This window comes from Pogona vitticeps, chromosome 2 (genome assembly GCF_051106095.1).
Source record: "Pogona vitticeps strain Pit_001003342236 chromosome 2, PviZW2.1, whole genome shotgun sequence".
In the NCBI taxonomy this organism is placed as follows: domain Eukaryota; kingdom Metazoa; phylum Chordata; class Lepidosauria; order Squamata; family Agamidae; genus Pogona; species Pogona vitticeps.
In genome coordinates, this window is record NC_135784.1 from 295,275,694 (window position 1) to 295,289,920 (window position 14,227).

General features: G+C 39.6%; 1 protein-coding gene across 1 annotated transcript in view; it reads left to right on the forward strand.

Moving 5' to 3' along the window:
• Positions 1–14,227, forward strand: part of MTMR12 (myotubularin related protein 12) — a 48,072-nt gene that overhangs the window by 4,575 nt on the left and 29,270 nt on the right. Inside the window, exons 2-6 of the mRNA XM_072992867.2 lie at positions 8,040–8,094; positions 9,616–9,752; positions 10,682–10,754; positions 12,661–12,791; positions 13,745–13,838. Coding sequence (XP_072848968.2) covers positions 8,040–8,094; positions 9,616–9,752; positions 10,682–10,754; positions 12,661–12,791; positions 13,745–13,838 — 490 coding nt within the window. The remainder of the gene's footprint in view (positions 1–8,039; positions 8,095–9,615; positions 9,753–10,681; positions 10,755–12,660; positions 12,792–13,744; positions 13,839–14,227) is intronic.

Sequence of the window (14,227 nt, forward strand, 5' to 3'; positions counted from 1 at the left end):
ACATTTGCATAAATAGGCTGTAATTGTTGTTTCCCTGATGTGGCAGCACCATCACTGCTGCTACTTGCCCTCCTTCTGCTCCTGCCACTGACTCTGTTGCCACCACTTCAAAACTGGAACAGGTCGAGGGAAGTTAAAGGTAGGGAGAAGAGAAGGCAGAGGGCTTCAAATATGGGCCAGTGGGTAGAAGGACATTGCTGTACCCAGGGAGAGGGCAGAACATTCATGCAGAAAGGATCCCCTTCAGAAACCAGCACAAAGCTTTTCTTTGCACATACTTCAGAAGTGGTGGGCCTTTTGTTTTTGTATCCCCCTCCCGTGCGCTTGTTGTGTGGATCCCCCCCCCCCAATTCCTTTTCCTTTCCTCTTCCTCCTCTTCCTTAGGCTCTCTGGAAGTGATGTGCCATAGTTGCAATCTCTTTCTTGTGGAACTGGCAGCAATTGTATCTTTACACTGGAATATTTATTTATTTATTTACTTTGTGAAAAATGGTCCCGATCTTCCGTTCTCAGAAAGTAGAGACTTTTTTCTCCCCCAAAGGCCCTGTTTTTCATACATGCACGTACACACTATCTTTAATATCTCATTCCAAAAGGTCAAGGAAGACATTATTTGACAAGGGCTACAACACATATAACACAATCCATGACCCTCCAGGAAACACTTTGTGACCCCCTTGGGGGCCACAACCCCCAGGGTGAGAAACACTGGCATTCAGTGATGTAGTAGGACTCTGAAGAGCAGGCTTTGAATCTCCGTTCAGCTATGGAAACTGACTGGGGGAGTGGAACTGGTAAAACCACTCCTTAAATATTAAAGTTGCTATAAGTTGGTTCCAACTTGATGGCACAAAACATACAATAGGGTACATAGGGAGGATACCAGGAGTCAAAATCTTGTCAAACAGCTCTTGTTTAGACTCCTTTACAGTAATGTGGAATGGTGGAGCCTATCAAGTACACAAGATTCTGTAAACTGGATCATTTCTAGGATTTTTTGTTTCCATTCTTCCTAGAAATTCAAGGTGACACAGATGTCTTCTACCCTGTTTACTTCCACAGTACATGGGAAGATAAGGTGGTTGAGAGAAAGATAGACCTAAGGCCATCCAGTGAATTTAATAACTGAATAGAAATATGAACCAACTCTCAGGAGTCAAAATCTAGCACGCTGAATCTTGTACCATCAAGTCCTTATGCAACTTTTCAAAGCAAGCTTGCTTTGCTACACTTTTTTTGGAAGTATTCTCTGCATAATTTAATGTTCAGTTTTGAATGCTTGAAACTATATTTAAATATGCATACTTTGTTTCCTAGGCGGGGAGAACTACTTGAGCTTATGTTAGTATCATCTTGTCCTATGACACAATTACTTACATTTCATGGTTAATAGATCAAGAAGAGACTGGGATTGCAAGCTCATACTTTTTGTGTACAGATCCCTTTATGTCATTTCCCATTGGGTCTCGGCTCCATGACATCACCATAATTACTGTTAACCAGCATTACATAATTTTGAAAGCAGCCTTGAAAGATTATTTCAAATCCTATTTGAGGTGGAACTCTGGTCATTATTTACTATTGTTAATCAGTGGTAGATGTCAGAAGATGAGAGTTTTGCATTTCATGTTCTTCAGTTTCTGATTACCAGAAAAGGGGACAATTATCATGGTAAGCTTTGTATTTTGAAACCTGGTTGTAGTATCCTGTCATTGATGGGAAAATTTTTTTTAGTGATTTATGAAATGTGTGACTCTCCTGATCTTGAACTGCAGCTCCCACCAGCCCTGTGTAGAGAATAGCCAGTGGTGAGAGTTGTGGTCTAGCAACGTTTAAAAGGCCACACATTCTTCACCCTTAGGGCATTGCATTTCCTTTGGACCAATTTCTTTGTCAATTACTTTCCCACGGTACATAGTTGTCTCCTATGCAGAGTTTAGTGTTTAATGCATCTATATTTGGCTGACTTCCTGTTGATTCACATCTTTCCAGTTCTCAAAGGACTTTTTGGTACAAAGTACAAAAGTGATGTTTTAAAGCCAATTAATGGGGTGGGCTTTTTTGAATTTTCTGATCTACAGATACCATAAATTCTCTATTCTGAAAGTTCCATCTACCTTATAGGCATCTGAATGTGATGTACCTGGGAAAAAGGTCTAAATTGGAAGCATTGAGGTTTAGTTAGACCTGGTTCTGCCCAGGCTACCTGTTCTTGCCATAGTGCTAGCTGGGACTTTTCTTTAAGACTAGCAAGCCTGAGCAGCCTTAGGCCTAGCTAAGCCTCAAAGTCTACCAGTGTAAGCTTTTCTCCCAGATGCATCACATCCGGGTGTCTGTAAGAGAGGTAAAACCAAAGAATGAAGAATTATATTTGTAAGGGAAAACTGGTTACACTGGCTGATACTGCATATGTTGACTTTACTTATATACGGTAGAAGTAATACTTAAGCATGTAGAGTTTGTATGTGAATATTTGATACTTATATGGATGTTGTGTCTGATAATTTGAATGCATAGCCATCACGGCTAGCAATTAAAAAGCTTTTTTCTCTGTTAATTTGTCCCTTTAAACTCATTCAGGTTGATGACTCACTACAACCTGCAGTGGTAAAATTCATGTGTTAAAAGTAAACTTCATGAATAACATTCTCTAACTATCCCAAATCCTCCACCATTCAGCTCCACATGGTGATCACTGATCAGGGTGGTAATATTTTGAGATGGATAAAAGTTTATCCTTTTATGCTTTCTTCATATCATGCATAATCTTTAGAAACTAACTTTTGTGGAAAAAGAGGCGCCAGTCCCATAATTTGGCAGGAACTCCTCAGGCTAAATTATGTGACTGGGAACTCTCAAATGGCAGGAGGCAGAGCAACCTTTTTACCTCCATGATGTTTGCATGGCATTTCTTCACACCTCTGAAGGGCACCTCGCTGCACGTTTGAGTTGTGTGGATTCTCAGAGACTCAACAAGGGTGCATGGACAAATGAGTCTGTACAGAGACTGCCTTCATAGAGACTTCCCTCAGGTTTTAATTCCAGTGGATGTAGAGGAAGGATTATTCTCAGTGGGCTGCTGCTGGTTCTAGGGGACTCATCGACCAAGATTTCATTATAATGAGCACATATGCAGCTTCTGTTCAACAAGCAGATAGTTGTGCATGGGATACTCAGTTTTATACACAGGATAGCTCCAACACCACTGCCATCTTTTGGTCTGCTGATTTTGAACTATTGGCTCTATCTTGTCAATAGAAAAGAAGAGTGATTGCTCTTCTCATTCTACTGCTGAGCATGTGTGGGTGCTTAACTTGTGTGTTTCCTTAACTGCTTCTTACCTGAACACATTGAGACTGGGGCTTCTCCATGCACTCAGAGCTGGACTTTTTCAGAAGCTTGTCCTAGATTCCAGTAGCCTTGGCTAGCTTTCCCAGCTGCTACTGCTTTCGATTACATTAGGAAGTCTCGTGTTTGTTTTAAAATCTGTATATGGCTCAATTACAGGGCTGCAGTTCTTGCTGGAAAATGAAAATCAATGTTCGTTATGCCATTTGGGGATCTTGATTTTTATAAAAGAAGTAAATAATGGCTAAGAGGTTATTGGGAGGACTTTGTTAGAGCCCCTCGGTAGTACATGACATCGAGTCACTATGGTTTTGGTTCTATGTGCACTGTTGACATATATACAGTGGTGCCTCGCAAGACAAATGCCTCGCAGGACAAAGAACTCGCAAGACTAATGGTTTTGGCAATGGGGTTGATGACTTGCAAGATGAATGTTCCTGTGGCGATGCTTCACAAGATGAATGTTTTCTGTTTTTTCTTGCCTCATGTTTGCTGATTTTTAAATGTTTTTCTATGATGTTTAAAAAGTTAAAGTTTTTTTATTGAAAATTTTGAAATCATCTGCACAATATGTATGGCTTTAAAGAGCACTTAATAAACCCTTTGTAAACCAAATTTGACTTTGTTCTGACTTTTTTTGCCCATAGGAACGTATTAATTAGATTTCAATGAATTCCTATGGGAAAACATGTTTCGTAAGACGAATTTTTTGCAAGACAACATTAACCGCGGAATGAATGTAATTCGTCTTGCGAGGCACCATGGTAATGTCATTTTAAAAACTGAGTTTTGAACAGCGCAAAAAGTTGAACTATTTGACAGTCTGTACTGAAACCTCACTTTGAGCTGTGCTTAAATGATTTAAAACTGAGCCAACAATAAGGCAAGCTGCCTCTTTTTGTTCATAGGAGACTTTTCTGCTAGCCATGTCTTCATTGTGACCCTTATTAATATGGAGCTATAGGGTTTTTAGCCCCTTATCTGCTGCGTGATTAGACTGGGTATCTGAGCCCTTTTTGCACTCATGTGGCCTTCAAAACTAGTGCAGAGCTGCGAGAACTGTCAGTTTCTCTTGGATGTTCTCCTCTGCATTTCTGCTGAACTTTGTACAGTATTTCTAAAATGTTGCTCTTCTGTGATTTAGCTAGTTTGTTGCACTTTTGTTTGATTTTTGGCTGCTTGATGAATTAAAAGTGACTTAAATATTAGTTTGACTTCTTTACCTATACTGTATGTATGCTTTAGTACTTCATTTTACTTTGATACTTTGTTTCTGCTGCTGAGACAATCACAGGGGTTCATTCCCACTATAACAGATTGCTTTGCACACATTTACGTACAATATAAATTCTACATATTTCAGTACAATATAGTATTCTCTTTCTTCCAGCTTTTCTAACACTGAGTCATGGTTACTGCATCCTGCATCCTGTTTTTCTTTGGGGCCTTTATTTCCAACACAGCTTGCAAATCAGAATTTAAAGCCACATAAAAAAATTAATAGTACCTCCAGATGAAGTACTGTTTGTTGGTTTTGTTCTATTTTTATGCTAATGTCTATCCTTAAAAGAGTATAACATCACTGGCATTTCTTTTTCCATATAGAGTTTTCATTTTTTATCTTGCTCATACTAATACAGGTTGACTTTTACTAATCCAACATCTGTAGAAGCAGGGAAAGGACCTACAGTAAGGTTTGCCCCATACAATTTCAGTCTGGCATACAAGACGAGTATTTCTTATCCAAAAATACATGCACAGAATTATTTTTAAAGTTTGCATAAATTACCTGACTGTACAAATTACCATGTGTACAATGTATTACTTTAATAATTTTTTCCATTTACTAGAGTTGATGGGTTTTTTAATAAAAGTGTTTGTATCATTGAAAGCTCTGTTATTGTGTATTTATTTTAAGAGAAAATGTGTTGATTAGTTCAGACAATTGTATGAGTTGTCTTTTCTAAACAAAAACCTCAGTATTCAGATTTAATTATAGTGTTGGCAGATAAGCTACCAATATACTACCTTGTTATCTGATTCTGTTTAGTCTCATCCTAACTGGACATAAAAGCTGTTCTTACTTTTTTTTACTACTTGATGTCCCATAAAGAGATTCTTCATCTTTATTCTAGTTTAATTTATATTTCACATGTCTAAAATGATAGCTTACATAACAAATACAAACATAAATTGTGATATTCCTAACTGAAACAGACTGTGGAAGAGAATCTGAAGATGTGTGACATGTTAAAATGGAAGAAGGAAGAGAATGGCCAGTTGCAAAGAATGTTTTCATCTTTCCTGAGAAGGAGATAAATCATACTCTGGGAACAAATGGTTAAATGATTGTATCATTGAATTTACAAAGCCTCTGTTGCTTTGAAGTAGAAGGCAACGTAATGAGTAACAGTTTGAGATGTGGTAAACATAGTCCTTTTGCAGACAATATGCTTAGGAGGTGAGAAATTCCCGTTCATTAATGCTGTTTCGGCTTGGTTGACTTTGTGTTTCGAACAACAGCATTAAATTTGGTCTGTGAATTTGAATTCTACAAACTCAATAGATCCAAACTGTTCCATAGGGGTTGGACATGGAGGCTGGAACTCTTGGTATTGAAAGCTCATTAGAACAAGAATATTACATATTCTGAAAAATCCACTATTAAAACATTTTTTTTTGTAACTCAGGAGTGTCAGACACAAAGTGGAAAGGTTTTGTTTTATGTTTTAGAAAGCTGGCTGTTGTGGCAATTCAGACCAATAGTTTGCCTTGGCCAGTACAGTTACTCCTGACTGAGGGGCTCTTTGTGGTTTTGAACAGATTCCTTTCCTGTTGCTGCTGTTTGTCCAAACCAGGGATTTAATGAGAGTTCTTGTGTATCATAGACATTGCTCTGCTAATAGTTTTGTTGATTGGATGATGGCAAGGGGCATTTTTAGGAATTAATGTCCACTTTTGCCATTTGCTTTCACCATTGAAAGCAGTGTTTTATTAGTGATATTTTATGAATCTGATTATGGCTCTTGTTTTAAACTGGTTAATTCTGTGCCAGAAAAATCGAGTATATCTCTGGCATCAGACTGATGAGTACTTCATAATGTTGGTGTAACAGGGGAACACTGAATGTCTTTTTAAAGTTAGATCTGTCCTTATTATTCCTCACACACCAACTGCTGAAGGTGGTAGCTGACAGATTTACTAGGCTCTTTTTTAAATTTGAAAGGTTTGTTTCTTATAGCTCAAAGCATAAGCTGACTGTAACAGCAACTTAGAATCACAGAACCATAAAGTTGGGAGGGCCCTGTAAGGCCATCAAGTCCAACCCCCTGCTCAATGCAGGAATACAGATATCTGCTAGGTGGTTGTCCAAATTCCTTTTGAATGCATCCAGTGTTGGAACACTCACCACCTCTCGAGGTACTGTCATATTGCTGTAACAATTAGGAAATTGTTCTTGATATTCAACTGAAATCTGGCTTCCTGTAACTGTGAAAGGCGAGAGGACAGCATAGAAGCTCTTGTTGGAGTGCCGTCCACCCGTAGGGTCTCTAAAGAGGTGCAGACCACCCCTCCGCCAACCCCTTGTGAGAGTATATGTCAGGGAATGGACATCTGGGAACTGGAGGAAAATCTTTGAGGCTTAACAGTGGCCACACAGACCGAAGGGGAATTGGTGGGAACGGAAGAAAGGGGGAGGTCCGTAATAGAGGCGGGAATGGGAGAGATAAAAAGGCAGACATCATACCGGGGGGTTGGGAACTTATGTGGGTCGAGGACCCTTGGACAGGGAAATGGGAAAAGATAAAGGTGCCCCGGGAAGAAGCTGACTATTGCCGGAGAAAGGGACTACTCCAGTGACCGTCCTACTGGGGGGAGTCTGAGGCACGAGAGTGGAGAAGGAGGCTAAGGGAGGAAAAGAAGGTAGTGGCCTGGGAAGCCGATAAACAATGGGCATGGTGTGCGGAGGAGGCGCGGAGAATGGCGTACCTCCAGGACCCCGGGGTTCCCTCGAACGAGAAGGGAAATTGTTTTAGAGAGAGGATGGAGAGGAGGAGACCCTACCATTATTGAGAAGCGATGGAGAGGAACACTTTAAACCAAGTTATGACCCCTTCCTACCTGGACCATGGGAGGTTAAATCCTTGAACGCTTTTGAACCTAATGTCTGGTTGCCCTTACGATGCCCATTGGCACCGCAAGAGAAGTTAGAGAACCGTTGAAAGAAGTTTTACCCTTGAATGAAACAATAAACCCTAGTTTGGATTTCTATTTTATTTGAGGAAGGAGTGGAGGCTAGATTCGAACCCTCACAGTAACTTGAGCCTACTGTTGTATGTTCTTCACCCCAAGAGGATTGAGAACAGATCCTGCCCCTCCTCTGTATGACAGCTTTTCAAGTATCTGAAAAGTGCTATCAGTTCTCACCTCGGCCTTGTTTTCTCAAGACTGGACATGCCCAGTTCTTTCAAGTTTTTTTTTCTCAGAGTCTTTTGTTATTTCTTCTGCATGTGTATATATGAATTACTTGCAAATAAATATAGAGGATGTTTCTGTACTACCTACTTACCTGGCTGTAATCTCAAATTATGTCTCTTGTTGCCAAGTAATATTAAGTATGTTCTTCTTACTACTATGAACACAGTTTTTACATTGCATATGAACTAATATAGTTATCTTATTTCTTCCAGGAAGTATATATAAGGGACAATGCAGCCAAGGAAGTACAACCTCACTTGTTGCCAGGTAATGTTAAACAAAGAATGCTGTAAAATCATTTCATATTTACTGTATTTTTCGCACCATAAGATGCACTTTTCCCCCACAAAACAGGGGGGTGGAAAGTCTGTGCGTCTTATGGAGCGAAGAAAACAGATTATATTTTCCTGTTTTCTTCTCCCAAAAAGTTGGTGCGTCTTATGGAAAGGTGCGTCTTATGGAGAGAAAAATATGGGTATTTTGGAGTTGCTGTGTTTTAGAGTTCAGGTGACCTGAGCTTTAAAATAAAGGATACGTGTCATAGTTTGTCCAACTGCATTTTATTCTCTTTAGGATGTTACTTCAGATTTTGTAGGGAAGCCCTCTCAGATTTTAGAGGCTTGCAATGTAAGAGACAAGTGTTTTCTTTTGAAAACTCCATCCTCTATGAAGGGCAGACTCTGAGCTTGATATGGATGACATATATTGGAGTGGGACCTTAGGATTGCTGGAATGCTCAGCACATGACAAAAATGCACTCATATCCTCTAAAGCGGTGGTCCCCAACCTCGGGCCTCCAGATGTTCTTGGACTTCAACTCCCAGAAATCCTGGCCAGCAGAGGTGGTGGTGAAGGCTTCTGGGAGTTGTAGTGCAAGAACATCTGGAGGCCCAAGGTTGGGGACCACTGCTCTAAAGAGCCAAAACTGAAACATTTGAATATGGGAGGTCCTAGGTGCTTACATTTGGGTCCCTGCATGCAAAATTGTGTGTGTACATTGGTGTAGGTGAATGTTAAAGATTCGTGGGCAGGACATTACTGTTTGCCTAGAACAACCTAGATGTTGGGAAATGCATGCCACTGTAGAGTATTGCCCACATGTTTGCAGTGATTCTTTTAAAAATTGATTGTGGAATCTGGTCACCACTATTATTGTAAATGAAATTCAAGAAGGGTGGATGGGGGACAAGGCATTCCTTTATCTCTGTCATACTAAAGGAAGGCTCCCATCTAGTACAACTACTGTAGTCTCCCTCACTCATTGTATTCAAGGTACAGGAATTTTTAACCTCTTTAAATATGGTCACAATTGTGAGAAGTTTTCAACCTGATAGGAAGTTATGTTGGGTTCCTGGTATGAAAAATATGATGGTAGGATGGGGAAATCTTTGTGCATATAGAGAATACTAGGTTTTAGACTGTTGTTAATAGTAGGTGGTAGTTGGGCTCTGCATTGCTTCTTCTATAAGGTAAATAGTTTAATACTGTTCAATCCCACTTATTCTAGATTTATGTTACAGTTCTGATTGAGATGAATAACACAGAGCCTCCTTATAATGCTTTGTTTCAAGCCAACAATGATAGTTGTGCTATAGCTTTAATCTTTAAAAGTATGTTAGGAATTCTAGGATATAGAACAATAATACTTGCAGTGGGTGGCAAATATGAATACTTTGTATATTTAGTCCTTCATATCATTCCATCTGTAACTGTAATCCAGGAAGCTTTGAATTTAAGAACCAGAATACAGTACTACACTGTACTAAGCAGTGCATTCATTTTCATCAGGTGAATTGGTGCTTTGTGAAGCAAACATGGTTTTGAAACATATACAAGATGATGGATCAAATCGTGGCACATTTGGGAAACTTATTTGCACAAACTTCAAGATTTCATTCCTTGGTGAAGAATCTTCTTTGGATGATGTAAGAAATAAAAGCTATCTTTTGTTAAAATTGAGAGTAAATCTCTTTATTATATGTTGAAGAGGCAGCCCAATGTTTACTCATCTACTCATTGTAGATGAGCACTGTACATACCTTCAGACAATACATTTTGTAGAGTGGAACCAGGACTTCAGTCGACAACTGCTGTTCTCCTACTATGTGAGATAAAACTAATGAAGATGTGTAAAAACAACATATTTGAATTCACATCACTGTGGCTTCAAGTAGATAAAATTTGATTTGCCTCAAATAACATCTGAGCTCTATTCCCATGAAAGCCATGCTTCCAGAACATTCTGTCAGGTATATGAAAAGGCCCTATATCTGATGGAAGTCACTGTAATTTCCAAATAAGATGGTGCCCAGAGCAGGACTTTCTACACAGTTAGCAGGTAGTGGCCCAAAATGCAGAGGTCTCTAAAGTTAGAGGTAGCGCTTTGAATTGGTCCTGGAATTAAATTTGTGGCCAGTGCATATACTTCATATTACGGTAAGTACCCTGGGAGAATGGTTGTCCAGCTCTATTAATAGGCAGGCTACTGTATTTTCTGCTCGTTGAACTTTCTCAACAGTTCTTAGATGTAGCTCGCAGTACAGTAGTTCAAATCTTAGGTGTAGGATTGCAGCAGCAAGGGTTAACAATATTTGCTGGACATATATTTTATAATACAAATAGTAAATCAGAAAGCTGATTTTATTAGGTAGTTACATGTGTACAAGAAGAATCATAGACACTACTGTCAGTAATTAAAAAGTTGCTGTTAATTGACAAAGCTCTGGGTTTGCAATCAGACAAATGTCCACACATGCAACTATCACCTCATCAATTAGCCATGGCAGCTTCCACATGAGATTCTGGGTATCAAGTGTTCTGTTACAGGAATTTGAAGACATTTTTCCTCTTTCAGGGACTACAATTTAAGAATAACATCATTGGGGAAAATGACATCACTCTTCAGTGTGTAGACCAGCTTCATGGAGGTAGGGTGGTAAACCTTTTAAGATTAATTTAAAATAATTTAAATATTTAGGTTCTATAAAGTTAGCTAATGAAGTGCTATATCAGTATTTTCTATCTTCAAGTGAAATCCCTCTTAGTTTTCAGTATTGTTCACAATGGTCACCTCCTGGAAAGGCCCACTTAGTTAGTTTTAAGAGACTATGCATTACCACAGTTTCATTCCAATTTTCATGTATGTCGTTAGTGTGGCATTGTAACTCTTCTACTTGGGTCCATAGCACTTATGCCAAGGAGTCTGATACGAATCTAGCCTGTGCAGTATGATAAAATATCTATAGGTTTGTAAGCTTTGGGTGTGATTGCTATGCAGATTATCCCCAGGTAGGCTTTTCTATATGAATTACAACAGATTTTCCAGGTGCTGGACTGGTAGACAATAAACTGGTTAAATTATAGCAGAGAGTCTCCTTGGGTAGTCAGTTCCTCAGCTCAGCTTATTAAGTAGGCAGCTTGTTCTGGAAGGGGACAGCACTCCCATAGTGCCAGTGGTCCCCAACCTTTTTGACATTGCTGACCAATTGGAAGAGGGAATGGGGTGGGTGGGGGGCACCCCTATGCTCACACGCATGTGCAAAGGGGTGGCGTTCACTCATGTGGGCACGAAAGGGCAGGGGGTGCTTGCAGAACACATACGCACACTCGTGCGCATGCGTGAAGGGGCTGTGCGGGTGGGCGGGCAGGGGGAGTGCGTGCAGGGGTGTGTGAAAGATCTGTCTCCGCGGCCCGGTCCGGCCAAGTCTAACCCTAACCCCTGCCGTAGTGGAACAGATATGACTGTTTGGGACTTTTCCATGATGTAAGCTCACTGAAGACCCAGGTGACCTCAGTGGTGAAGAATGAGTTCACCAGCTACATTTCTTCTGGACTGGAATAAACGTAGAGAAGAAGACAAGTCCTTCCCATTGAACTACTGCAATATACCTTATGTGGGCTTCCCTTGAGGACTTACCCAAAACTGAAACTGGTGCCAAATTTTTCTGCCTGTGTATTCGTAGGGAAAGTAAAAGAGAGAGTACACAACACACATTTTGAAATCCTAGCATAGGTTGCCAGTGGGTTGCTACACCGAATTCAAGTTGTTAGTGCTAGCGTACAAAGCCCTGAATGGCACAAAATCCCCATTCTTGAAGGGCCCCTGCTGCAGTATTGACCATCTCATGACTTAAGATTGACTATGAAGTAGTGCACTGGAACAAACATGCACATGGTGGAGCTTTCTCCATGGTGATTCACTGATATTACAGGGACACAATTAATATGCAACCATACAGACTTAATCCAAGGACTGATGGTTTAGATGCTTTTGGGGCCATCCACAGCTGACAGTTTCATGCTGCTATGTCTGACTTCCCTTGACTATTTGTGTTAATCTTTTTTTTCTAACAGTGTACACAAATAGAAAACAGCTGGGGAAAATGCAGATATTTTAGTAGAAATCATACGAAATACCTTCTTTTCAGCAGAGGTGATCTTAAAGAAGGATGAAAACTGTCCCCAAGAATGCAATAGGGATTGATTCAGTAGTGCAAGAGAATGGTTCCTACTACCAGCCCTATTCACATAATTGACAGTCCAACCAAGAACCTATGTATCTTTCCACAGAGATCTGTAACTATTTTCAACTTTTCATTTGCTGTGAGATATACTTGACAACTTGAACTTTGTAATAGCACCTAGTTTCCCATGGCTATGCAACTCAGTTTTTTATTACCCGTATCAAGGTAACCTGTTGTTATTTAGAGTATAGGTCGTTCATTCGTTTCAGAGGCTTTTCTGATAGTACATAGATTACTTGGACGACTGGGTTAAGAATGTCAGCTTGCTTTTAAAAGAAATTTTGAAAATTAACTACAGTTTTTCTTATAGTTTATGATGAGAGAAAGAAACCTATATGTGGTCAACTAAGAAAATACCCAGAGACAATAATAATCTACTGCAAAGATCTTAGAGTGTTTCACTTCTGTTTGAGATATACCAAGGAGGAAGAAGTTAAAAGGGTAATTGCAGCCTTATTTAATTCTCTCTCTTCTCAAGCAAAAACCTTTCCCTGTGGGTGTGGTAGCTTTCATGAGTAGTCTGATTAATGTTTTCCCCTTCCAATAGGAAGAAGAAAAGGGCAGAGAATGCTTGCATGGGGCAATTGACAGGAATTGGCAGAATAGTTAAGGCAGCTGCCTCAAAGCCAATTTTAATTGTTTGGGATTACTGCTTCCATCAGTCATGGCTGTTGATAGTGCAGATTTGTTCTGGACTGTGTTCCTTTTAGAAAAAGTGATGTTGGTGAACTTGAAAAAATGGGGAAAATAATTTGCGCATGATTTTTTTGTTACTTTGGAGTTTCCATAGTCCCAGCAGGGAAGTGTTGCTTATGCTAGTTCCCACAGTCAGCAGCAAGTACAGTTGAAAATAATCAGAGATGCTCATCAGACTTGTCATCTTTTCACAGGTATGGTGAGCCATAGTTTTCAGGATAGCTTTATATTCTTCCAAAATAAATTGTGCTCACAAACACTAATGGAGGCTTTTCTGAGTGGACACATGAATAGCACATTTCTTTTACTTTTTCTTAATAAATGAACATTGGTTTTGCCACTTGTCTGTCCTGATTGGGACAGCGTATTTTTGTGAAGGGGCAATCCCAGTCCTGTTGTCTGTACTGACAGCTGATTGAAAAATTTCATTATTTCTTAGCCATTGGTACAGTCTTGGTCAGTATTGTTGCATATATTTCTGTATGTAGTGCATCATTCAGAGGTTCTGTCCATACCGATGGAGGAAGTATATAAAACATTGCAATGGAAGTAATATTTAAAGTATATTCATTTTAAGAAATGAAAACTAAGTTTTTTAGCAGAATGTGAGGCAGACGTGTGAGATCTTAAATGTTCAACTTTTCTATTTGATACGGCTTCTGGTTTATCAATGTATTGATTTTGTTGATCTTCCTTAGATCGTCAGTGGCATAGTTCATCAAACACAGACTCCTAAGCTGTTTAAACGCTTGTTTTTGTTCTCTTATGCAGCAGCTGCACCAGATGATAAAGGTAAGCATAATTTGTTTCTTTATTGAGTAGCTGTTGTCTATTTCACAGGGTGTAAAGCAGCTTCGAACAAAAAAGCTCTGAGATGATATAGCACATCAAAATGGCACAGGGTCAGTGCTCGTCTTCAGCATGCATATCACCCTGCTGAGGAGAATTTTACTATACAGTTATGTAGCAAAATGCCTACCTACATAGGATTGAGCAGATGAGCTTCAGTAGACATCTGTATAAGTCTCCAACACTGTGCTGGAAGAAAGATTTTGGTTAAAAGATGAATTAGTAATGTACAGTGGTGCCTCGCTTAATGGGCACCCCGTTTAACGACGAATCCGCATAGCGATGAAGATTTTGCAATCGCTTTTGCGATCGCATTGTGATGTTCCCTATGG